Source organism: Protomyctophum bolini (genome assembly GCF_963924005.1).
Source record: "Protomyctophum bolini genome assembly, chromosome: 16".
NCBI classification, from domain to species: Eukaryota; Metazoa; Chordata; class Actinopteri; order Myctophiformes; family Myctophidae; genus Protomyctophum; species Protomyctophum bolini.
This window is the reverse complement of record NC_137877.1, coordinates 25,072,378-25,096,975: the sequence shown is the minus strand read 5'-3', so window position 1 is coordinate 25,096,975 and position 24,598 is coordinate 25,072,378. Positions and strand designations below refer to the sequence as shown.

General features: G+C 42.9%; 1 protein-coding gene across 2 annotated transcripts in view; it reads left to right on the top strand.

Moving 5' to 3' along the window:
• LOC308330709 (receptor activity-modifying protein 1) overlaps nt 1–24,056 on the top strand; it is a gene marked incomplete at its 3' end in the record, with an annotated part of 46,827 nt that extends 22,771 nt beyond the window's left edge. Inside the window, exons 2-3 of one of the 2 annotated variants that reach the window (XM_080785685.1) lie at nt 8,234–8,372; nt 23,801–24,056. In XM_080785685.1, the coding sequence (XP_080641811.1) occupies nt 8,234–8,372; nt 23,801–24,056 (395 nt within the window). Of the gene's footprint in view, nt 1–8,230; nt 8,373–23,800 lie in introns of both variants that reach the window. The other variant, XM_080785684.1, reaches the window with a different exon arrangement.
• Between the last annotated feature and the right edge of the window lie 542 nt (nt 24,057–24,598).

Below are 24,598 nucleotides of genomic sequence, written 5' to 3'. Positions count from 1 at the left end.
CTTTGTCTCTGGCTTTCATTGCAGTCAGTATGTCCATGGCTCCGAGCGGGTTTTGACCCTGATGGTTCTCAAAGGAGCCATGTTGTTTAGTACTGATGTAAATTAGATTTTGAAGCCAAGCCATGCTTCTTCGACTAGTGGGCTCCTGAGCTCATCGGACCAATCCAGATTCTTCAGTTCAAGGTTAAAGGCCTCGCTAGAGTAGGTTTTGAGGTCCCTAGATATGACTGTTTTGTACATACAATAACACCTTTCTTGGAGATTATGGATTTGTCCGAGGTCAGAATGAGATCAATGACAGTTTGAGTAGAATCACACACTCTCGTGGGTTGGGTAATTAGCTGACTGACACTATGCATTTGTACACTCTCATTACTGTCTGTGCAGATCCTTCTTTCACTTAATGAACCTTTGTCCATGGTTATATATTTATGTACACTTATTTCTGCAGCTGATTTCCCCCTGCGGGATCAATAAAAGTACAGTCTTGTGGCGGAGCAAGAATGCAGCAGTGAATTGGAGATGGCGCCACAATGCTGTGGCTATCAACCGCCCAGCCCTTTGCAAAGCATTGTCATAATTCATTCACATTATTAGCATCATAATAACGTATTGCCCCCAAGGCATGACGGTTGAAGTTGGCAGTATTCAGAAATTCTCACAGCCCGCAACATTTAATCAAAGGGCTATTTATCTTCATAAACATGTCCAGAGGCAGCCTTAACAGCTGAATGACATGCACCCTGTAAAAAACATTTCCTTCTGCTTTGTCTTTCTTTCTAATTTGACTTTATTCTGCATGTCTTTCTTTCTAGCCACTGTAAACATTGTAAAAATCACTGTTCCATTTAGCCTTCCCCGTACCATGGGAGAAGGCAATATCACAGCTCTTCACCGACCCTGGGTTTACCTTGTCTGCTACATAACTGCTTACGTTTTCAAGCTCCTTGCTTGAGTTTACGACTTCAGCTTGAGCTCACATTGACTTCACCTTCTCTCTCATTCAATCACCTACAGACTATTAACTCAAGTAAATACTCATTTTCATTTTCATTTTAATATCTATCAATGCATTGCTGTATTGAAAAAATAATTATTGCTCCTTTTCCCTGTCACATAATGGAAAATGACACCAACACTATGACCACTTTCACTGTCAAAAAGTACACCATCAAATTCTGTATTCATTTCAGCACGCCAAATATTGCGTTTGGAATGAGTTTTGGATGATGCAAAATGGCATGCACGCATGTGCACACACACGCACAACTTGTTTACCCTCCTTATAGCCATTCATCGCGCACTCTCCCTCCCTTTCTCTCCCTTTCTCACGAGACCCTTACCCTCTTCTTTCGTTTTCTACCCCTCCCTCCTGTTATCTGAATTCCTGCTGCCTCTCTTCTCTCGTTATCTCCCCGTTTTTGCTCATTTTGTACCCATCTCTCTGTCTCTCTCTCTCTCTCCGTCTCTCCCACATTCCCTGGGTAATTATTCTATATTCAGACTCCCATCATCATCATCATCATCATCATCTCCCAGACTGTCATGTGAGATGAATCTCGTTCCCCCACTGTGTGCCTACGCCCTACAGTCTCTCATCTTCCCCTCTGGACTCAGAAATGCAGCAAAATATTATGCTTTGAATGTAATGTTTCAGCTAGGTAGGGTTTTTTTTTATTTTTTAGGTCTAGTAATATATTTGTTTTCAATTGTGCACTCGTATGCATTGGTGTCATCCTCATTACCTGGCATCCCTATTTTGGGCATGTGATTGTAAACGCAGATTTTCAAAATAGAGGAAAGTAGTATCTACATATATATCAGCTAAGTATAAAAGTATAAAGTATAAAATACAGTGGTGTAAAGTACAGTATAGATTTACTGTAATTTACAGTTTTGAGGTATTGGTACTGTAGGTCTATCGGAACACTGCCCGATTTGGTCATATCTGGCCTGCGAATATGCCAGTCTAACCACCGATCCGGCACAGGGGTAAGGTGTTGACACTATGGCAGGTAAATAAAAGGTTTGGGGTTTGGAGTTGCCCAAACTGCAAGTGCAAGTTTGAGTGAGGAGTCTGCTATAAACACGAGATATATATATAAACACAACACGAGATATATATATATAAACACAACACGAGAGATATATATATATATAAACACAACACGAGATATCTGTCTAAACAAACACCTCCTCCACTGTGCTCCATCTCCCCTTCTCTCTCCCTCTCTCCACACAGTATAACACAGTACGCACACACACAGACGCACGCACGCACGCACGCACGCACACTCCGATAGTTTTATACATTTGAAAACTTCTGAAATAATAATAACTTCTACCTAATGAGTACTTTTACTTTTGGTACTTTAAGTATATCTTCACACCAATACTGTGGTACTTTTACTCAAGTACATTTTAATTCTAATGGTTTGAGCCTCAATCACCAATCTGATATAACCAGCTGCAGTCCTTGTCATTTCTTTCTGATCTTTGAAAGCAGTTTTAGCTGCAATACCACAAATGGTGGTGTTTTATCATGAACATTAGTGAGGACCAATTATATGAAGAGTTGTTGAAAAGTGGGGCGCCTGATGGAGGGGAAAGGAACTGGTCGGAATAACGTGTCCCTTCCACGCGCTACGTCCGGCCGGGGAACTTCCCCTCTGTCAGGTGAAAAGAAGCAGCTTGGACTCCTCATGCATAGAGGCATGAGGTCAGTCCGCTGCCCCCCCAGGTTGGCAGAGGAAGTGTAGCACCCAGGATTACATTAGATAATTGGCACTGGGTGAAAAGAAAACTGGGTTACAAAATCGTGGGATACAAAAAAAAAAAAAAAAAGAAAAGTGGTGAAGTGGTCATTTAAGTGATTAAGTAAGCAAGCTGTCACCTTGGAGCATACATACAGTACCAACCAACACGCAGAACCGTTTTCAATGTCTCAGGTTGTGTGCAGTGTGCAGCATTGTATCGTTCTCCAATCCTTTGTTGGAAAAGCCCCAGAAAACATGAAAGGCCATGAGTTACAGCATGCTTTGTGATGTAACACACCAGATCAATGATTGGGTCAAACCTGACTCTAGGAGTCGTACATACGTACGTACGTGCGTGAGCTAAGCATGTGTGCGTGCGTGCGTGTGTGTGTGCGCGCGCGCTGCTTTTGAATATGTAATACAGGCTTTGAGGCAGTTGTGACATAGGAAGGAGAATTTGAGAAGAGATGAGAGCACGCACGCACACACACGAGCTAGCTTCAGGCAGGTTGAGCTCCTACATAGAGACCAGTGCGCTCTGGGAGACTTCGTACAGAGGAAGCACCATGTGACTGGTCAAAGGTTGTTATAAGTCACGTTCCATTTCATTTACAAGCACATAATCAGAAATATCTCACATCTTATTTCCCTCTCTGTCTCTCACCTTTACTCAGACAGAAAAGAACACAGTCCTATGTAGAAAATGGAGAGGAAAGGTTTCTCTCTATACTTTGCAGTTTGCACCCATTACTATAAAGTCAAATGGGTTCCCAAATTCCCTCTTAAGCTTCCAGCGGTTGGAACAAATCCTCCATGCTTTTGTCTCCTATGGCCTTGACTACTGTACTACACTGGATATTTGGTAAATGGTGCATTTACTGGTGCGTTTATTATCCAAGGAGCTTTACAATGCACATTCACACACACATTCACACACCGATGGACGGCGGAGGAAGCCATGCAAGGCACCAACCTGCTCATCGGGAGCAATTAGCATCTGAGGTGTCTCGCTCAAGTACACTTTGACACCAACTCTGAGGGAGCCCATGAGCTTTCTCACTTTGTGACGTTTGGCATGGTTTTATTATTTGGGGATTTCATATCACATTTACATATCGCTGAACTTACATCAATAATATAGTCAGCGTTTCATTCGTGTTGGATTTCCTCAGCAAGTTAAATAAAAAAAAATAAACGTAAAACTGTCAGCAGTAATGTGGAGTTCTGCACAGCTGGTTGAATGGGGAGAATCCTGCTCACGAGGCTTGTTCTATGGGTCAGAGAGTAGCCCTGCCGCTCTGCTCACAACACAACGCTCAAACAAGAGAAACGAAGCTGTGTTATATTTTTGCTGCATCTTGGTTTTAGCATATAATTGAGCATGTCATGGCAGCCCTTGCCATTTGGAGGCCTGTTTCAGCACAATGCGCTCCTTTGACACAAACACGCACCCTATAATCACAGTGTCCATCCCTGGCAGAACAGTGAGGCTGCCTGTCGCCATGTGAGTATTGAACCCTAATGAATTATTAGGCTATACGGACGTAACAATGAAAAACTCACAATATTAGCGACCCCACAAAAGACCCTCTTTGGGCGTTGCCCATCGGTGCGGTAAGGACGCGGAGAAACCGCCGAGATCTAAAGGTGCGTTCAGACTTGGATGGTTAGAGCACCGCAATTTCATACAAAGTCAATGCAAAGACGAGAAGTTGCGCGAACGGGCGCGGCGCCACCTGGCGTGGCACAAACGGGGCGAACCGAGCGAATATATACAGTATATTCAGGTCTGAACGCAGCTTAACCCATTCAGGTCTGAACGCAGCTTAAGGGTTTGAGGTTTGAGGTCAGATGTAGAGTTGAATATATATATTCAGGTCTGAACGCAGCTTAACCCATTCAGGCCTGACGTAAAAAGCTAGGATATCATCATCGTCATCGTCATCATCATCATCATCGTCTTCGTAATTTTCAGTTTCACCTGCAATGGAAATGAATAACGCTGATCAATTTACTTTCACCATAACCACATACCCAAAAATACAGCCAAATTTTACTAAGGATTGGGTCTACATTTCCATAGTCACCAAGGTAATTATAGTTTTAAAAATAACAAAATAAATATCGATATAAAAATGAAAGCTTTTTTTTGTATAATAAATTAACAATAACCGTGATAGCTACGCATGCAGTAACTACTTAACCTTTTTAACAGTCCACTCTCGGACTATTGGTAGATCAAATTTGGAGTAATTCATTCTAATTGAAAACAATTGCATTATTTTTCATTATAAATAATGACTCCAAATGTGCTCTATACCAATAGTAGAGCTGACTGTTATAATAAGACGTGGGCTATAGAGCTTCGCAGTCCCTCCCCCTTTCAGAACAACGGCCCAGGAAATGAATCGCAATGCATTTTGACCATAGGCATTTCTTAAATTATTTATTTAAAGACCTTTTAAGCGTTGTACGAAGCCAACTCTTGTCGTGACAAATCATGACAACACACAATATTTTGGACCAAACAAATAATTACAAAGAAGAAAAACAACAAAAAAAAGTGTTGTAACCTGCCATTCTTTTCTACTTTCTAATTCTTTGTTTGGTCCAAAATATTGTGTGTGTTGTCATGATTTGTCACGACAAGAGTTGGCTTCGTACGACGCTTGAAAGGTCTTTAAATTCATAATTTAAGAAATGCCTATGGTCGAAATGCATTGCGATTCATTTCCTGGGCCACTCGTTGTTCTGAAAGGGGGAGGGACTGCGACGCTCTATTTTGACAAAAGTAATTTCACTGGACAGATGTATTAATAGACTGCACATCAAGGCCTATAACATTACCTGTAGCAGCAGGCGGCAGTGGCTCAGGCAGTTTTCAAGCATCATGAAAGTGGAATTCCACCCGAACCTCAGTTTGGAGTTTATTTTTGGCCACTTTGAGATCATGCTGTTGTTTTGCCTTCAGAGCGCAAGTTGCTGTGGCTGAGTGGCGAAAATGACTTGTAGGATACGTTTGGCCAGCTCCATGGTCGTGGCGATTTCAGGTAGGACTAATCCAGCTTTTATTGCCAACTGTAGAGTGTGGCGTGCACATCCGAGGTCTTTTGGTGATAGCTCGCACATTTCCAAGGCCAGGTTCATATTTGAGGCATTTTCATGCACCATACAAATGCCTGTATGTCCCACTCTTTGATTATTGCAGACAGACGAGCAGAGATGCTGGGAGCTGTGTGTCGCTCTGTCATAAGGGAGGTAGTCAGGACTCTGGCTTTCATAGTCCACTCATCTGAAATGTAATGGGCAGTTACCGTGATGTACCGCTCTATGGTTGAGGATGTCCACAGGTCCGTTGTTAGTGACACACTCTTGCCTTTCATCTCCTCTTTGATCCTGGCTCGCAGGGTGTCACTCTCTCGATTGATATTAGCCCACAGAGTTGTGTGGCACGGGACTGTGTATTCCGGTTCAAAATATTTCACAATCGCTTTGAAGCCTTCCCCTTGCACTGCAGCCAAAGGTCTGACGTCTGAAATTGAAAAGTAAACCCCTTGATTTGCCGTCTTCTCTGGTCTGATAGAGGCTTTTTGGCGTAGCTGCACATGGACGTCTGCACTGGGCGACTGTCACCACTCCCGCCGTCATCCGTACCTGGATGCTTGCTTTTCAGATGGCCGAGCATAACGCTTGTATTCTTGTTGTACACGTAGATCGTCTTACAGAGTGTAGAGGCCACTGTTTGTTCTTCTTCATCTAGAGTGAAGTACTTCCACACGTGTGACCTGTGGTTGTGCTGTTAGTTTCGCGGGGTCTGTGAGGTTTCACCTGCTGAATTCTCTCTCGCCGCCATGTCTGCCATTGTTGTTGCCTTCTTGACATATTATTTTCTTCCATTTTCCCTCCACTGGGCACACCACCCGGCCTTGTTACGCATAAGGTTATCATTAGCCTCGGTCCCAGCCTTGCTCATCTGTGAAGATAAAAGCCTGGTCATGACCTAAGGCAGAGAGTGTATCAGCGGACCAATCACAACACACGTTTCATTTACAGAGAATCTAAACTGATTTGTAAAGCGTCAATGTAATTTCCTTGAGCGGCCAAAATTCCGCAACTTCCGCCTAAAAAAATGATACACTCTACAGCATAGGTCTTGCCCAGAGTGGGTGATTATTGGTAAATGTAGTATACACTATCAGGCTAAGCCAATCAGATTTTGCATTCCGTGTCCACAGCCCACCTACACAATCACATGAAAAAAGAGAGGAAAAAAACTAAAGCAAAAAACAACTGTCGATACAGGCTGGTGGGATCGAGTCAACTCGTATTAATGAAGTCATGTCGATAAGTGAATTCCCTAACACAACGCACACACACACACACTCTCCTATTTTATGTATGATATACAGTCACACACATCTGTGCAAAGACTCCGGACAAACTTTTGCCATGAAGACTTTCATACCACATAGATTTTCATGACAATATTTGTTACATTCCTACCCCTCTCTCTCTCTCTCTCTCTCTCTCACTCTGTAACTCCATTGTTGAAAGGAATAGGCTCCATTACATGTTGTACCGGAGAAGAATTGGAGCAGAAGAAAAGGAGACATTCCGATTCACACACAGACCCCGCAGGCACACCTTCGCGCACAGCCGCGTCAGAAGAACCTGACGCCCGACGTCAACCCTGGCTTTTTAGACAGCTGGTGGATGGAAAAGAAGCTCCACCTCCATGGCTGACTGACGCGGAGGAGAGCGTTTCCGGGAATCTGTCCGTCGCGTCAGTCAGCCGCGGAGGTGGAGCTTCTTTTCCATCCACCGGGCGTCAGGTTCTTCTGACGCGGCTGTGCGTAAAGATGTACCTGAGCCCACTGTGACACACACACACGCAAACGCACACACACCCCTTTTAGTCCTGTCGACTAGTGTAGATAAACCTCATCCTCTGTAAACAAGGATGAAGCAAGGAAAGCAATGTAAACAGCTTTACATGTTCATGTTTCCATCCTGCCATCCTGTGTTTTGGTCATTCTTTTTAACCAGCACATTTTATTTGTGAGGAGAGAGTATTGTAGTATACAATGTTTGTATACAATGAAATACAATGAAATTAATTGTGCACTCTCAGTCTTAAGACAATATACACTAGTGTTAAAGTCTATACTCATGTTTCTCCTCACTTACAATGAACCCATTCTATCAGAGGTCATTAAGAAAGAAACCTTCATTGTTTTCAATTATTCTGAATCTTGCCACAGAGAAGCAGGCAGTAGGTCTCCAACCAAGCTTCTGTAAACTCTGTTCACCATTAGCAAGATAAGACAGATGAAGGTTTGTGTGTGTGTGTCCACAATATCTCTCTATCTCTCTTGTCATTGCCGTCTCATGCATCTTTTGTTCTTCCCTATTCTTATTCCCATCCTTCGTATACCCTCCCTTCTACTCCCTACTCTCTCTCTCTCGTCCCCTAGCAGTGCTGTGCCAGTGTGTGTCGGTGCTGGGCTGTGGTCCCCATTATGAGTACGCCATCGAGGAGTTCTGCCTGGCCAAGTTCCGCCTGGACATGGAGGAGTTGGACCAGAGACTGTGGTGCAGCTGGGAGGAGACTGTGGAGTAAGTACTGCAGGAGAAGATATGTGTGTTTTCTACTGTGTTTTTACTTGAGTAAATGTATCAATACCGCAATGCAGAAATACTCTGTTACAAGTAAAAGGTACTTAAAGTACCACAGATAACACTCATTGGGCAGAATGCCTCATTTAAAGTTTTCAAATGTATAAAATTGTACCTGTGCGAACTGAGCGGTGCATTGTGTGTGTGTGTGTGTGTGTGTGTGTGTGTGTGTGTGTGTGTGTGTGTGTGTGTGTGTGTGTGTGCGTGCGTGCGTTTCTGGGCTGCTCAACAGTGCCACTTTAGGTCACCCAGCAGTATTGCAGCTGTTCATACCCCAAATAGACAGACATAGGGATATAGGGACATAGGCTACTGTAGGGACATTGGAGCGGTGTGCACCGCTCAAAGATATTTTGAAAATAGCCAAAATCAGGGGTCATCACCATGCTGGAATGTGGTGGACATTTTTGTCAGATTCCATTTTTGGGCCTGGGCCATGGCTCAGTGGTCCTTACCTTGGCTGGTAACCCAGTCTGGCAGTCTGGCAGGGTTCGACTCCCGATCCCGACGGCCTTTACTGCATGTCTTCCCCCCATCTCTCTCCCCATTTTCTGTCAGCCTATTTTCTGTCAGCCTGTCTGTCCCTCCATAAAAAATAAAAGGCGAAAGCCACAAAAAAAAACATTAAAAGAAAAATATCAATTTTTGCCACGGACATATAGAATGAGCTGACAATATAATTTCCAGAAATACATGAAGACATAGCCCTGATTTCTGAATGACCATAAAAGGTCTGTAACTGAGTATGAGAGTATAAAAAATTGGATCGATTTGTACACTCGAGTTATGGGGGTCCTTAATTGCAAACAAACATTTGAGAACCACAAGTAGGCTACTAGTGGACTCCTAATATCCCATAGTGTCGTAGTAAATAAGTGTCATATTCTGAAGAGATTTGAGAGACTTGACATTCAGTAAATTTGGTCTTATGACAAGAACATCGTAAGAACATCATAATGGCATGTACATTTAACAGAAAATGTAACATTAGCCACGGACAAGGCCAAGTCTTTTAGCCTGGCTAATAAGCCAGACTCAAATGGGGCTGAAGTGGTTAATGTATGTTTTGTAATAATAATCAAAATCTACAAAGTAATTAGTAACTAAAGTTTTCAAATAAATGTAGTGTAATAAAAGTACAATATTTGGATCCAATGTAGTGGAGTATAAGAAAATAACAAAGTAAATGTACTTCGTTAATTTCCACTACTGAAAGCTGAGAGGGCCACCGTGTTTCCGACAGCCAGGACACACGCAAATGCACACGCTCGCACATTACCATAACGACTCCCCAACAAGATTAATACAGCACATTTTGACCTTCCACACATTACATATTTGTTTGCAGTCAGAAGCAGGTCCCTGCCTCAATGAGAGCACACAATAAGCACGCACACACATATCCAGCGAAACAAGCCGAGGCACTCACATGCACAAACACAGTATACGATCTGTCTCACACACACACACACACACACACACACACACACACACACACACACACACACACACACACACACACACACACACACACACACACACACACACACACACACACACACACACACACACACACACACACACACACACACACACACACACACACACACACACACACACACACACACAACTATGCTGAGTGCGAGACTTCACATTTGCATAATGCAATTACTCTGCAAGATTTTTGCAGTCAATTGACACAGAATGAGCAATGATCTATTGGCGGAAAGGAGATTATATTAGCACCAAGACGCTTTGGGACACCAAAAGCCCAATAGATATGCCTCGATCCTGGCCGCAGCCCCTGCAGTAGCTGATTGAGTTTTGGTCACCTTCGAACTATTGAACTATTGATTAGTGTGTGGGTGAGAGAAACAACAAAGGGAGCGCATGTATAAGCGGAGCTGTTTCTAACCTTTTCGGGTGCCCTATACAAAATCTGGCTCACCACCACCTCAAGGAAACTGTCTTTACTGGATGTGAATTAAAGACAGACAGACAGACAGGCAGATACTGTATATAGCATCTTTATCCAAAGGTACAATGTGTTTTACATCTACAGTGTGTATTTGCCTGCGCGCACGTACTGTACGTGCATGAGAGAGAGCTGGATGTCAAACCGATGGCAGGCTGTCACCTATACTTTTGTTATTTATGTCCACTGCTGCCACATTGTCACCGCATTCTATAGTATACAGTCTTCTTACCACTTCAAGTACATTCAGAACGCATTGTGCATTAGATGTGCAACTGTTTCTTTCTACTTCTCTAACCCATTGCGTCTGGCTCTTATGCTGTTCTATTAGGATTGAACATTTGAGAAAGACTGAATGTTGAGGTCATATCTTAGGATTTAAAACAGATCTCATGTTTTTATGGTTCAGCAAAATGTTCTGTGCACGTCATTGTAGTGCTTTGTGTTGTCTCCAGTTGGTTCACTTATTCTATGGTTCACTTATTTTCACCACATCATTGGCCATTATGCATGAAACCAGGACTTTCCCAAGCTTTTCCAAGGACCCTCAAATTGCCATAAGCAATCCCTGCACAGTGCACACAATACATTACCCTGGGTTCACAATACACCCACTCTCTCATTGTAGCAGTGCATAATGAGGCCTGTACTCTGAGGAATACCTGAGCGCTGACGTGTCCAGGGAAGAAATCCAATAATAAAAGGAAAAATAGCGGCACAATAAAAAATGTCAAGCCGAGCTAAAAGTCTTGCATTGCAAAACCACTCAGCTGTTTTGTTCTTCTGCTGCATAATATTGACTGTAGCTGAGCACCTGTAGCCAATGAGGCAATCAGACAAAGTGCAGACTTCTTCAAGTATAATGCTTTCGGAAATACCCTCTCGAGAGCGCAGGAGTGCTCGTGAGCACACTGACCAATCCGACTGAAAAGCAGAGTCGTTCTGAGCATCTGGACAATGGACGGTTGCAGCTTGTTTGATACTCTATTGACAACATTCAACAAGTGTCTACAGTACATCTATCTATAAATAAGCGAATGTCTGAATTTCTGAATGTCACTGACAGCGCATTATCTCAACATTAACTGCACGCATCACTCCCACTTTTCACACAGGCATGGACCATAATTATATGGAGGGCATAACGGAGCCCTTTCTCCTATTTGACACATTAATGATTAATAATCAATTTATTAGTGATTAACCTCGCACCTCCGTCCCTTAGCGACACCTGCATCACAGGCCACCGTTATCACCGTTACCCCACTGGAATGCTTCCTCTAGCTACCGCTGCAACACAACAAAATGTGCCCTATACAATTTGGTTACAGCATGGTTGCAGCTTACTGCATTCTCCTAGCTGTTGTGTGCAAAGCTACATTAGCATAGGAAGGAACGGACCCACAACACCAGGGTTGCCACATTGACTGAGAGGGAAACAAGCAACCAGGTCTATGAAAATGTTAACAGGCCAGATCAAGTCAGAAAATCCGAAAATAAATCTACAATAAGCAACAATATAGCTGACTGTCAAACATCATTGTCCAATGTTGTTTTAGAGCAGTGGTTCTCAAACATTTTCATGTCATGGACCACTAATATTCTATATATATATATATATATATATATATATAAATGTATATATAATATATATATTTACTATATATATATTTGCTGTTCATATATTCAGAACGGGTAAGGACTAGTGTAATAAAACACAACATAATTCTGTTTTTACGAGGAAAGAATTTAATTCATTTTAAAAGAAACACATCTCCTCTGATGAATGTCAACACCAAAGCGCTCAGAAGTTGAAGAAGATGCTCAGAGCTAATTTCCAAATGTGTCCAGCCATCTTCGTTACAACTGTGGTTACACACTCTCCTTGCACATTTCATTTATGACCAGAGCAGAATATTGCCATGAATCCACCCCCCCCCCCCCCCACACACACACTTCCCCCACACACACACTTCCCGTCTTTCCTTCGCTTCATGACAAGGAAACAGCTAAAAAAATAAGTTTAATGCTAATTTTAATGAATAGAGTGTCAAAGTCCTGACATCACTCGCTCATCCCTCGGTTCACGGAAGTAATTTCTCTATGGAGAATAACATGGGGTCATCTCTTAAAATCATCTCATATAAGCATCGTGGTCCAAAAATGATACCGTCTGTTTCTAGCGAAAAGGTAACTAATTCAGCAGCAGTAACATTAGCGTTTTCTCTCAGTCAGTTGATTCTTCATATATCCATATGAGTGAAACGGCCGGGGTGACATGTTTATTTTTCAAATACAGTTCTTACAGACCTAAAATCCTCCTATGGGGATTACAATGCAATTAAAAAGTACATGAACCCGCGCCCTCTACCGATATTGATTATTATATATTGATGTGCTCTATAGCAGCAGTGAAACAAACAAATGTGTTTAGATCAGAATGTAACTGCAGAAATGACATCATACAGTATTACATTACCAAGCTCTGGAGAATTTTCAAATGCTTCCACCTAACAGTTTTTAAGTGGTGCAACCACTTCTACATGCAGCAATGTCCGTGTACCTGTTTGTGTCGTAGGTACGTCAATGAGCACGAGTGGTGTGCGCATGCGTGCGCGTGCACCACTGGTGTGCGCACGCACCCGCACCCGTGTGTGTAGTGCCGTGCATGTGCGCGTGCAGCACTGGTGTACAGGCTGACAGGTGACAGGGCGCTGCGCACAGCAGCAGCTGCAGCAGCTGTACAGGCTGACAGGTGACAGGGCGCTGCACACGCAGCGACCAGCAGAGTAGACGGATTGTTTGTTTGTACTGTTTACTGTTGTTTATTGTTGTAACGTCTATGCTCCCGTACGGATTACCGACAAGTTTAAGAGGGGAACCTTGTAGAACTACGCAATTTGCAAAAAGAAATTAAAAGAGAAGTCAGGGCTGGTAAAATAAAGTACAAAAACAAAATTTAAGCTCAACTCAAATCAAACAACCTAGGCTCTGCCTGGGCAGGGATGAAAACAATTACAGGGGTGAAAGAGGGAGAAAGGAAAAAGGTTGAGCTGCCCAACTTTACCTCTGATCATCAATTGGCTCAGAGCCTCAATGATTTCTATACTAGATTCGATGTCCATGACTTCAGCAATAACCATTGTGTGTTAAGGAACAGTCTGCAGTCAGCCCCCCCTTTAAAACCCTTTTTTGATGAACAGAGTGTCATCAAGTCCTTTAAAGGCTGTAAGCCTGGGAAAAGTCCTGGCCCAGACAATATTGGGGGTCACCTGATAAAGACTTGAACAACGCTGAACAACTAGGCCCTATCTTTTATTATATATTTAATCTATCTCTTTTCCAGCAGAAGGTGCCATCCCTCTGGAAACAGTCCACTATAGTTCCGGTGGCCAAGAGCAATAAGCCCCAAACGCTCAATGATTTCAGGCCTGTTGCTCTAACTTCCCTGATCATGAAACAATTTGAAAAACTAGTCAAGTCCGAGCTCGTGGCAAAAACTGAGCGCTTACTGGACCCCCTCCAATCTGCGTATAGGGCTGGAAGGTGTGTTCAAGATGCACTTGCCACATTATTGAATCTCCTGCACAAACACCTTGAAGGTAGTAAAACCCATGCTAGGCTGCTCTTTATTGACTTTTCCTCAGCATTTAATACCATACAGCCCCATGTCTTGGTTGATAAACTGGTTAACTCCTTTGGTGTAGATCCTTGTCTGGTGGGCTGGATTCTTGACTTCTTAACTAACAGATCTCAACGTGTAAGGGTTAATGAAATACTGTCTAGCTTCCTGACATCTTCTACTGGCTCGCCCCAGGGTTGTGTTTTATCTGCCTTTCTTTACATTCTTTATACCAACGATTGTGTTAGCCATTTCCAAAATAGATTCATCATTAAATACGCTGACGACTCGGTCATCGTCAGCCTGCTTGATAATGATGAGAACAAGTGGTAGACGACTTTCTATCCTGGTGTGACAACGCCTTCTTGCAGCTTAATGTTTCTAAAACAAAAGAGCTATGCATAGATTTTAGACGTTCCCCTCAATCCCCCCAGAAGAGTGTTGTCAACGGACAGACTGTAGATATTGTACCCAGCTACAAGTATCTAGGCACAGTTATTGATGACCTAAATACTGACGTGATGCATAAAAAGGGTCAACAACGCCTGTACTGCCTAAGGAAATTGGCTAAGTTCAATGTCGACAAGACTCTGATGAAACTGTTTTACAGTGCCTACATCGAGTCTGTCATTTCTTTCTCCATTATCTGTTGGTATGGTAATCTCTGCATCAGAGACAAAAATTCCCTAGGGAGAATTGTAAAAGTGGCCTCAAAAATCATTGGCTCACAAATGAACGGCCTAGACCAGATCTTTAAGAAACAGGTAATTAACAAAGCTCTGTGTATCCGATCTGATGCTGCTCACCCACTATACGGAGAGTACATCCTTCTCCCATCCGGCCTTCGTTTGCGAGCCCCATGTGCCACAAAAAACAGGCACAAACATTCCTTTGTCCCGGTCTCTATTCATACACTGAATGCTGCTGTGGGTAGATCGAGGATATAACCTTATGATGAGCACTTTCACTTTTTACTTTTTACTGTATTATCTCGTGCCTATGTCTATGCACACGCACTTTTATGACCTATCGCATAGCACTTTAAACGCCTGCACTTTAACGGTTGTGTGCGCCTCTGTACTCTGGTATCTGCTATGTGAACTGTTTGTTTGTTTGTACTGTTTAATGTACTGTCTATGCTGCAACCCAATTTGCCCTTCGGGGACACTAAATAAACTTGAACCTTGAACCTTGAACCTTGGTGTGCGCACGCACCCGCACCCGTGTGTGGATGTTGTTGCTACATAAATAGCGTAAATGCTAGCGAGCTAAAATATAGCCATCCTTGCTCTAGAAAGCACCAATGTTTCCATCTAGACCACCGGATTATCAGCAAAAACCTCCGAAAATCGCGCTAATTGACCAAACCATGGAGAGCTCCGTAGATTAGGAGTTATTCAGCTTTTAGTCTGCCTGTATAATGGGAGGTGGACGGCAGCGCGCATGCGCGATCCATAATAAAGCTAATCTGAGAGAGAGAGAGAGAGAGGGGAGTTGCACCACTTGGTTCACACAGGTGTGATTTTACCAAAATGAGTAGAAAATTCCATTTTCCATTTTGCCTGTGTGATCACGTAAATAAGTCCTATCGGTAACCTAGTTACTCAAAGCACATGCACAAGCTGATAAGCCTAAATGGAAATTCAAAACTATATTTTAAATGTTCATGAATATGTTTTCCAGTCCTAAGAGCAGATCAGTTCTCAACTTTTACCTTTTGTTGAACAGATAGTCTGGCTTGAGAGAATGCTGCATCATCACAGTCATCAAGTACTCAGTAGGCCTACTCACTTCATATACTGAGCGCAATACTGTAACACCTCAGTAGTCCATAATAAATATCATCAAAATATGATATAATAATATAACAATACAACACAATTAGATAACCTCATAACCATATACGTTTAGAAAATACTAATGCATAAGGCTAAACAATGGATCCATGGAGTTTTTGACCACAAAAAGCACCAGGAAGTCAGGAGTGCGAAGAAGAGTCAGCTCAGGCCCAAAACAAAGATCTGCATGATGGCACCACAAGAAACAACTCAACACTAACTCCTTCATTTGTCCTGAATCCTGAATTGATATCGTTGCCAACCATATTTTTAGGATTATGTTGGAAATAGTTGAAAGTTGCAACTATAGTGGCATCACAAATCATTGCCTTGGGCTTGAGAGTAAACGGCCCCGTCCTCTTTTGAAGATATTTTTATCCTCAATTCTCTCTTGGTTTTGCCAACAGCGTGACAACATTGTACAAATAAACCACGCTACATTATGACTATGAATCATGATGGCTTCATCATGTGGCTCAGAGCTCCCTTTCTGAGGTATAGCATAAGTGTTCCCTCTCCCCCCTCCATCCTCGACCCCCCCCCGCCCACACACACACACACACACACACACCACCACCACCACCAATCCCCTCAAGCAATTATTGTTATTGTGCCGTGCCTCGCTGTGCCTTGCCCTCTCTCATCATCATATTGCAGCTAACACTCCAGTGCCCGCGTGAGTAGAAAATTACAGTTGCAATTTGAATTTATTGAAGCGACGTACGAGTCTCGTTGCTTCTGCGATCGACTCAGCTCAATACTTTGTGTTGTTGCACCTGGAGTATACACAGTGTTCCTTCAACATGATGCTGTCTCTCTTGTCCACTGGCATCCTGTTCCTCCATTAGTCTTTTCAGACGGGAAGTAATTCATTTTCAATGAGAGGCGTGCGTTTATTTTGGACGTGCGGAGAAGTTGAGGGGCGACAATGTAAGAGTATTTACATGTGCTTGTTTTGTGCACACGCCGTGCGACTGCCTAGTCCTGGATTGTTGATTTATTTTTTTGCCCCTCTTGAGCAGACCTGAAGCAGACCTGTCGTTGATCCAGACGACAATGTCTGTGTCACACGCTCTCCGTCTAAAAAGGCCTTTAGGCTTTCGGCATGGAGAGCTGTTATCACTATGCACCCAGGACAGGCCTATGTCACAGGGGCTTTGCCATAAGTCCAGCTCTTTGATGTGGAGTGCCTGAAGGGTTATTCAAAGATTAATTTCAGTGGCCACTGGTGTCACGCTCACACACTGAAAATAGACAACCTATTGTATAAGCTCACGAGCTTCACTCTGCTAAGTTGTGGGCTTTTAGATTGGCCATTTTCAGTGTGTGACCAAGTACAAATCAGGCAAGAGGGACAACACTGGGTCGATGTCTTCATCTGGGGTCAGTGCCAGAGTTCAGTATAAAGTGGCAATTTAATGTGCATGTTTGTGATGGGGGCGGCTGTGTGCACACGAGTGGAACGGCGTGTGTGCTCAAGACAAATTTGCCCCTCGGGGGGGACGAGGGGGGACTTATAAAGCTCATCTTATCTCACTTTCACAAAGTGCACACAGCAGCTGTATAGTATGTCTGCTAAAGACAGAAAGTTCCATTTCAATTATTCATTAAATCAGTTGAATGGTTGTGAGACAACAATCCTCGTGCCAAGAAAAAGAAAATTTGTTCTCAATATTTTGAAGAAACCTCAATAGCTGAGTTGATGGAGTCTGGAGTGAATAGGCGAAGGAGCCCGACATGTTCCCACTTTATTTTTTCTTTATTTTATCTTTTTTTTCCCCGTCTTTTTATCCCAAAGATACAATTATGATCAATTTCTAATGGATAAAGCCTTGGAAAAAACACTATAATTCTGTCTTCGGATACTGTGTTGTATGATGTGTCACAATGTTTCTACTGTATGTGACTCATTTGTATGCATGCGTCTGCAATCTGCATGTGTACGTATATCATCCATTTTCTCATGCAATGACTCATACCCACCTGGCACCATATGACTAACTAATAAGATACACTGCCAGATTAGTTTGAACTTGCTTCTGTTTTTGTCTCGATAGTCCCTACTGTACATTGCTCTGAAGATGTAAATGCGGGTCTGTCTGAATGAAAGACCCACAACAGAAATCCACCACAGACTAGTGGGCGGATTGGCATGGAATTTGCTGTGAATCTTCATACTCCCCAGAGGATGGACCCTTTTGATTACTCCATGGCCTTTCCTCTAGCACAGTGGTTTTCAACCCTTTTCATATCAAGGTCCATTATTTATTCGGTTTAGCCTCTCAGACCCAAACATTTTGTCCACAATTTTATGCTGTATACGTAGATGTTGACACCATAGGAGAGATAACAGGCAAACGTTGATTAAAAAAAGGAGGATTGTGGAGGCTTCTTGTAAATTAAGTAATGCAGATGTTTAACAATAATGTAACGAGAGAGAGAGAGAGAGAGAGAGAGAGAGACAGAGTAAAATAGAGTTAAAGATCCAGGGTCCATTGAGTGTGCTTCTCACTACACACTGGCTGACCTGGTCCAAGCAAGCGGACAGGAGGTAGACTGCATAATACTATCCACTTCCGGTATTAAAAAAAAAATCACGTTTAAAAAAGGTAATTATTTCAAAAAGCATTGAACATGTGAAAGAATATTCGGGCAAGTTTGCTAATAACACGCATGCATGCGCCTGCGCGCGCACGCGCACACGCACACACACACACACACACACACACACACACACACACACACACTGTGTTCATTCACTTATGCGTCATATTCCTTACGATTAGTGTATCTGTGTTGCAAGGCAACATTGTTTGCGTAGCCAGCTTAGTTTAGCTAATTTGAGTCTCCAGTAGGAGACTCAAATGTAGGTCAATTGAGTCTCCTACAGCCTCCTATACACTACAAGAGTTTTGACAAGATTTTGGAAAGATTTTTAAAAGACTCCATCCATTCTAGTCTAATGTAGTCTTTTGGTAAATGGTAAATGGTGCATTTATATAGGGCCTTTATCCAAGGCGCTTTTCAGATATTGTGCATTATTCACCCATTCACACACAAATTCACACACCGATGTCGGAGGACACCATGCAAGGCTCCAACCTGCACATCGGGAGCAATTAGGGGTTCAGAGTCTTGCTCAAGGACACTTCGACACTAACTCTGGGGGAGCCCGGGTTCGAACATCCAGTAACTATACTCCTGAGCCACTGTACGCCCTTTTAAAAATCTTTCCAAAATCTTGTCAAAACAAAATCATATTAGACTGGTTTCCCCATTTCTTTAGACTTCACTTTAAAGACACTTATCTTTTCAAGGAATCATTATTTTAAACCACCTCTCTCCCACACACACACATCAAGCTAGTGTAGAAATAGCTCTGGCTCGTTGGCTTCAGAGGGAGATTTACCCCTTTCTAATTATTTGGGGTATTTTTTTTACACACACTAGTCATGCATGCTTGTTAACTCTCCACAATCTCAGATGACTGATGAAATGTGCCTATTTTAGGCACATTTTCTGAATTCATCAAAACTTCATCAAAATAGGGCTTAAGTTGTTGGAAAATGTCGAACAAAAATTCAAGAAACTGTGGGAGCAAGCATAAACAAAAGAGACAGCTGCATGGGCTGAAAACAAAACAAAACAAAAAACGAAACAGAACAGACAACAGAACAAACCCTCGCAAATAGCATTTTACTGTTAATTGGGACTCAAACAGCCAAGAATCTTAGTGCAAAATATGGTGTAGTTCTCTGCTTTTTGAGTGGGTATGACCGCATGCACGCACACACTCACGCAGGTATGCTGTGTCACGCACGCACACACACACACACACACACACACACACACATATATATATGTCTCCACCAGGGCAGGTCAGGTTGTGGCCTCCTGGTGGCGCTATAATAAGGCCATTTCTTCTCAAAAATACACCTGTTGGTGGCGCTATAACAGGCCAATGTGAAAAGGGTGGGAAATATTCCTCAGCCTAGTAGGACAGTCTGTGAAAGATTACACGTAAATTGCACACTGCGTTCATGATTTGAGGCTTTTTGTTCAAAACGGGCCAATCCTGCAAAATTTGAAAGCCAATGTTAGCCAATCAGGATGGAATATGAAATATCGGACAGATCCGTCTTGAACACATGACTATAGACATACTGTGTTACGATTTGCGGGATTTTTGGACAAAATATGGAGGAGTAAAAAAATGTGTTTTACAAAAGTCGGCCTGCTATAACAGGCCGTTCTGAAAAGTTTGGGGCAGAGGTTCATCGTTGGCATCCAGGGAGTGTGTGTGCAAAGTTTGGCATCGACCGGGTTAACGGTGCCGGAGATTCGCTACACACGGACGGAGTGCAAAACATGCTCTCTCCCCATGCCTTCGGCCTGGTGGAGACAATAAGGAAGTTAACTAAACAGTAGCCTGAAAAGTGGATAAGCAACATTACAGAGCCAGGAAGAGGGAGAGTGAGATCTAAGATTGATCTAAGATGACAGAAATCCAATTCCGTTTTTACTGGAGTTATGAGCTAAATAATGACCTTTATTCTGAGTTGCAGTTAGAGCAATTACACAGGAGGAAGTTGAGACATAAAAATCAAAGCAAAGAGAGTGGTTTATTTAATCTCTAAACAAATGTTGTGATAGGTCGGACTAACGGGAAGTCGGACTTATGGGCAGTCCCCGATTTGACGATGTTGGATAATGGATGCCAAAGAAAGATCTTTCCACTTTGTGCTTGCATTGCAGTCATTGCAACAAATACAAACGTAACTCCTTTATGTTGTATGTGTAGTGCCATGCACCAGAGGCTGTAGAATTACATGGTTTTGCATATTTTCAAAGTTTCATTCCAAAATTATATCTGTAGACAAAATTACTGCTGACTGCCAATGTTTGGTTGTGAAATACTCAATGAGGTAAACCCTGTAAACAGTGACGAAGACTACGTGGGGGCGACGGGGCTCGAGCCCCCATGATGAATTAGACCTGAATATGTACAGATGACTCAGTGCTGCAATCATGGCATTTAAACAAACATGCTCTTATAATCTAAACACTGTGACACGTTTAAAGAGTGTTACAAATAAGTGTTTACTAGAACCTAAACTAAACCCTAAACGTGTGGGTTTAGGGGGGAAAGAAAAAAAAACTACTTTTTTCCCCGTTGTGGCGGGGGGGGGGGGGGGGGGGGGGGGGGGGGGTTTAGCGGGGGGAGGAGGGGCGCCCCCATGACGATTACTGCAGGCGTTTTGTTTTCAAAAGAAAAGAAAAAAAGCCTGGGCGAATGAGACAGGAACTCTGGTCTAGGAGTGGGAGTGAACCTTGAATTTCGCTAACCAATAACATCGCTCCAAATTCTGTGACGTCAGTATTCTCCGCTGTGTTCTACAGGGGAGAGGAGGGGGGGCGGGGGCACAGATCGGTGAACCAATAATTTTAATCCGCCCTTCTAGGCCAGACATCACACTGGCTGGGGCAGGCTACTGGATCAGTAAGTCCGCCTCAGAGAGATGATTCACTCTTGTGTTGAAAAGGTTCAAAGGCAGTGTGCACGTTGTGATTATTATTATTTTTTATCTGATAAGGGTTACATTGCAGAACAGAATTTGCCCCGGGTTAACTTTAATGTGTCTCAATACAAAACATTACTACTATTACATTTTTCACAATGGACGTAAGGAAGGCCAACGGAAACACCAACAATGCAAGACCGATGCTATTTCCCAAAAGGAAGCAAATCTGAGCTGCATTTGAATGTGGCCAAGTACCAGTAGGCTATCACAATACTATAGACACAGATTTAGCATGTCATCATTCAGTTGTGCAAACAGTTCACAGACAGAAGAGACTAAAACTAATTCATTTCACTAGTTCATTTTCACACATTATCAAATACCTGAGGAACTGCATTAGTACAGTATCAGATTAAAAGTAATATGACCCCCCCGAGTCCCCTAGGGTAGGTACCCTCACAAGAAACATGCAGTAATTTGGTCTGCCTACTGAAAATCTGCTCATTCTATTCTCATTATTTTTACAGCGTGCATGGACACACCCACCCGCACACACCCAAACACCCACGCAAACGCCCTCACACTCGCACACGCGTGCACACACCCACACACACTTTACTAAACAGTAACGAGTTGGTTCATTGCACTTAATCTGAACTCATACTATGTCGCTCTGGATAACAATGTTGACTAAATGTCTTACATTTACTTCTACTCCACTACATTTCAAATACAATTCTCTTGGCATTTTGAAATCTTGTGCCAAAAATACACCTCATGAGAAGGAAAGCATGCACTAATCCAATCACATACTTGAACAGAAACACTTTGCATCTATGCAAAGTTAACCTTTTCCCTCATTAAGTCATATATTAGGTGAAATAGTGCTCCAGGCTGAAAATGGATCAGATCAGATTTTTTTTTCATTGTTTAAACAGGCTGGCTTGATTAACTGATAAGAACACATTATCTTATTTCAGCACATGGGTTAGAACTTAGATACGCAATACCGTAGTTGACTGTTGAATAGGAATCAACAATTGGATGGCTCAACATTTTTTACAGCTTAATGCAGATAAAACAGAGATCCTAGTCATGGACCCTGAAAGTATTGCCAACGTCATTCGGCTCTCACTAGGCCCATTGGCATCTAACATAAATGATTCCGCCAAAAATCTGGGTGTCTTCTTTGATTACCGTATAAACTTTGAGTCCTGCATGTAAATAAGGTCACCCAGTCCTGTTTCTATCACCTACGTAACATTTCAAAAATCAAACCAATCCTTACTGTACTTCTCAAGACAGTAAGGCTGGAGCAGAGTGTAAGTAATCAAACATAGGTATGGAGAATAACAAAAACAAATACAACAAATACATTAACTGCACTGGACTCTATAGCTGAATTCCAATACCCAAAATCTCGGCCACTGGCTCACTCACACTAAAGGTCACTCCAGCATGGCGATGTTACAGTGAAATTGGTGGATGATGGATGGAGCCCGCACACCACAGGTACAAAAAGACTTTCTTTATCGAGAAATCTGACGCGTTTCGATCTATATGATCTTCATCAGGTCATGTGAACATACAGTGTACACAAAGGGTTGTACTTTCATAGTGCCCCCATGCATTATCGAATCAAATCACCACATTTTGGTGCCCCTCCTGTCACTGCAGGTGTGACATGTCAACCCTAAGTGAGTAGGTGGGAACCCAGACATTTAAATTAAATCTGTTCACAAAATGTTTCAATGCACACCAATTAAAAACATTTAAAAAAAAACAGACTTCTAAAGGTCCTCAATGTCATTGCAAGGGGAAGACCGCTGGGGATAAGGACCCTTCTTCAGTACTGCTGCCTATCAGACGTCAGGGACATACAGTACTGCATCATGAGAAACTTCAAATGTAGAACAACTGAGCTTGTCTTGTGCAATCGCTGTGTTCTGGAGCACTGGGCCCATTTCGATTCACTCCTTTGAAATCGGCACATGTAGGAATGTGTGGAAGTGACGCACTTGCAGACTCTGCAACTGGTCGTGAGGTCATGCACAGCCATGAAACGGAAACATCATGGACACAGCGTTGCAGTTTCATCATTCCTCTGTACGAGTTTGGGCTCTTAAAGCCAATAGCCCACTTTCTACACAGATGGAGTTGGAATATTCAGTGGTAGTGGTAGTTTACTATGTACCCTAAATCAGTGGTTAGCAAACTTTTCAGGTCGTATGACCAAGAAGAGAGATTAGACGAAAATGTCTCATCGGCACATCCCAAAAAATATATATACCGCCAAAAACCCACAAATGGGTCCCAACCCAGTGTTTGTAAAACAGCGCCCTAGATCAATCAGCCAATCAGACATGGTGTGTTATTTTAATGAACCATCTTCTCTCCATCCACCCCTCCAGGCCCTACAGTGAGCTGACCAACTGCACATACCTGGTGGCACTGAAGCTCGGCTGCTTCTGGCCCAACCGTCTGGTGGACGAGTTCTTCATCCGCCTCCACACGCACTACTTCCGCGACTGCTCCATGTCCGGCCGGCTCCTCAGGGACCCGCCCAACCGCATCCTGGGGCCCTTCATCGTGGTCCCCGTCCTGGTCACCCTCCTCATAACGGCACTGGTGGTGTGGAGGAGCAAGCGGAGCGAGGGCATGGTCTAGCGCACGAATGTCTTCTGAATCAGGACAGTTTTCTGCAGAAAAAAAACTGTGTTTCTATATCAGTGGTTCTCAAACTATTTCATGTCAAGGAGCCCAAAAATGATATTTGGCCGCAGACACACATCTGAAAATACAGTATGATGTTCCAGGGACCCCCAATAAGCAAATATTTGAGTTAAAAACTATTGCTGGGAAAGAATATTCAAAGATTGAAATATTTTTTTTTTAAAGCAAATCTACAAGCTGGTAGCGCGGCACTTAATTGGTGCCGTGCTATGAGTTTAAACTAAGGTGTTTAAAAGTTTAAACTAAGGTGGTTAAAAGCTAAGGTGACACAGATGCGTCCTCGGGTCTTAATGGGCTAGTGTGGTGAGGGAGGGAAGGGGTGGTCACTGGTCAGTGGGTGCTGGGAGGAAGGTGTGGCATGGCATCGCCAGATGAGTGGGGAGCCGAGGCGAGCGAGTCGAGGTGAAAGTAACAGTTGAAGAAATACACTCCTCAATGTCAAATTGTTTCTTTAATGACAAAGATGAAGAAGCCCT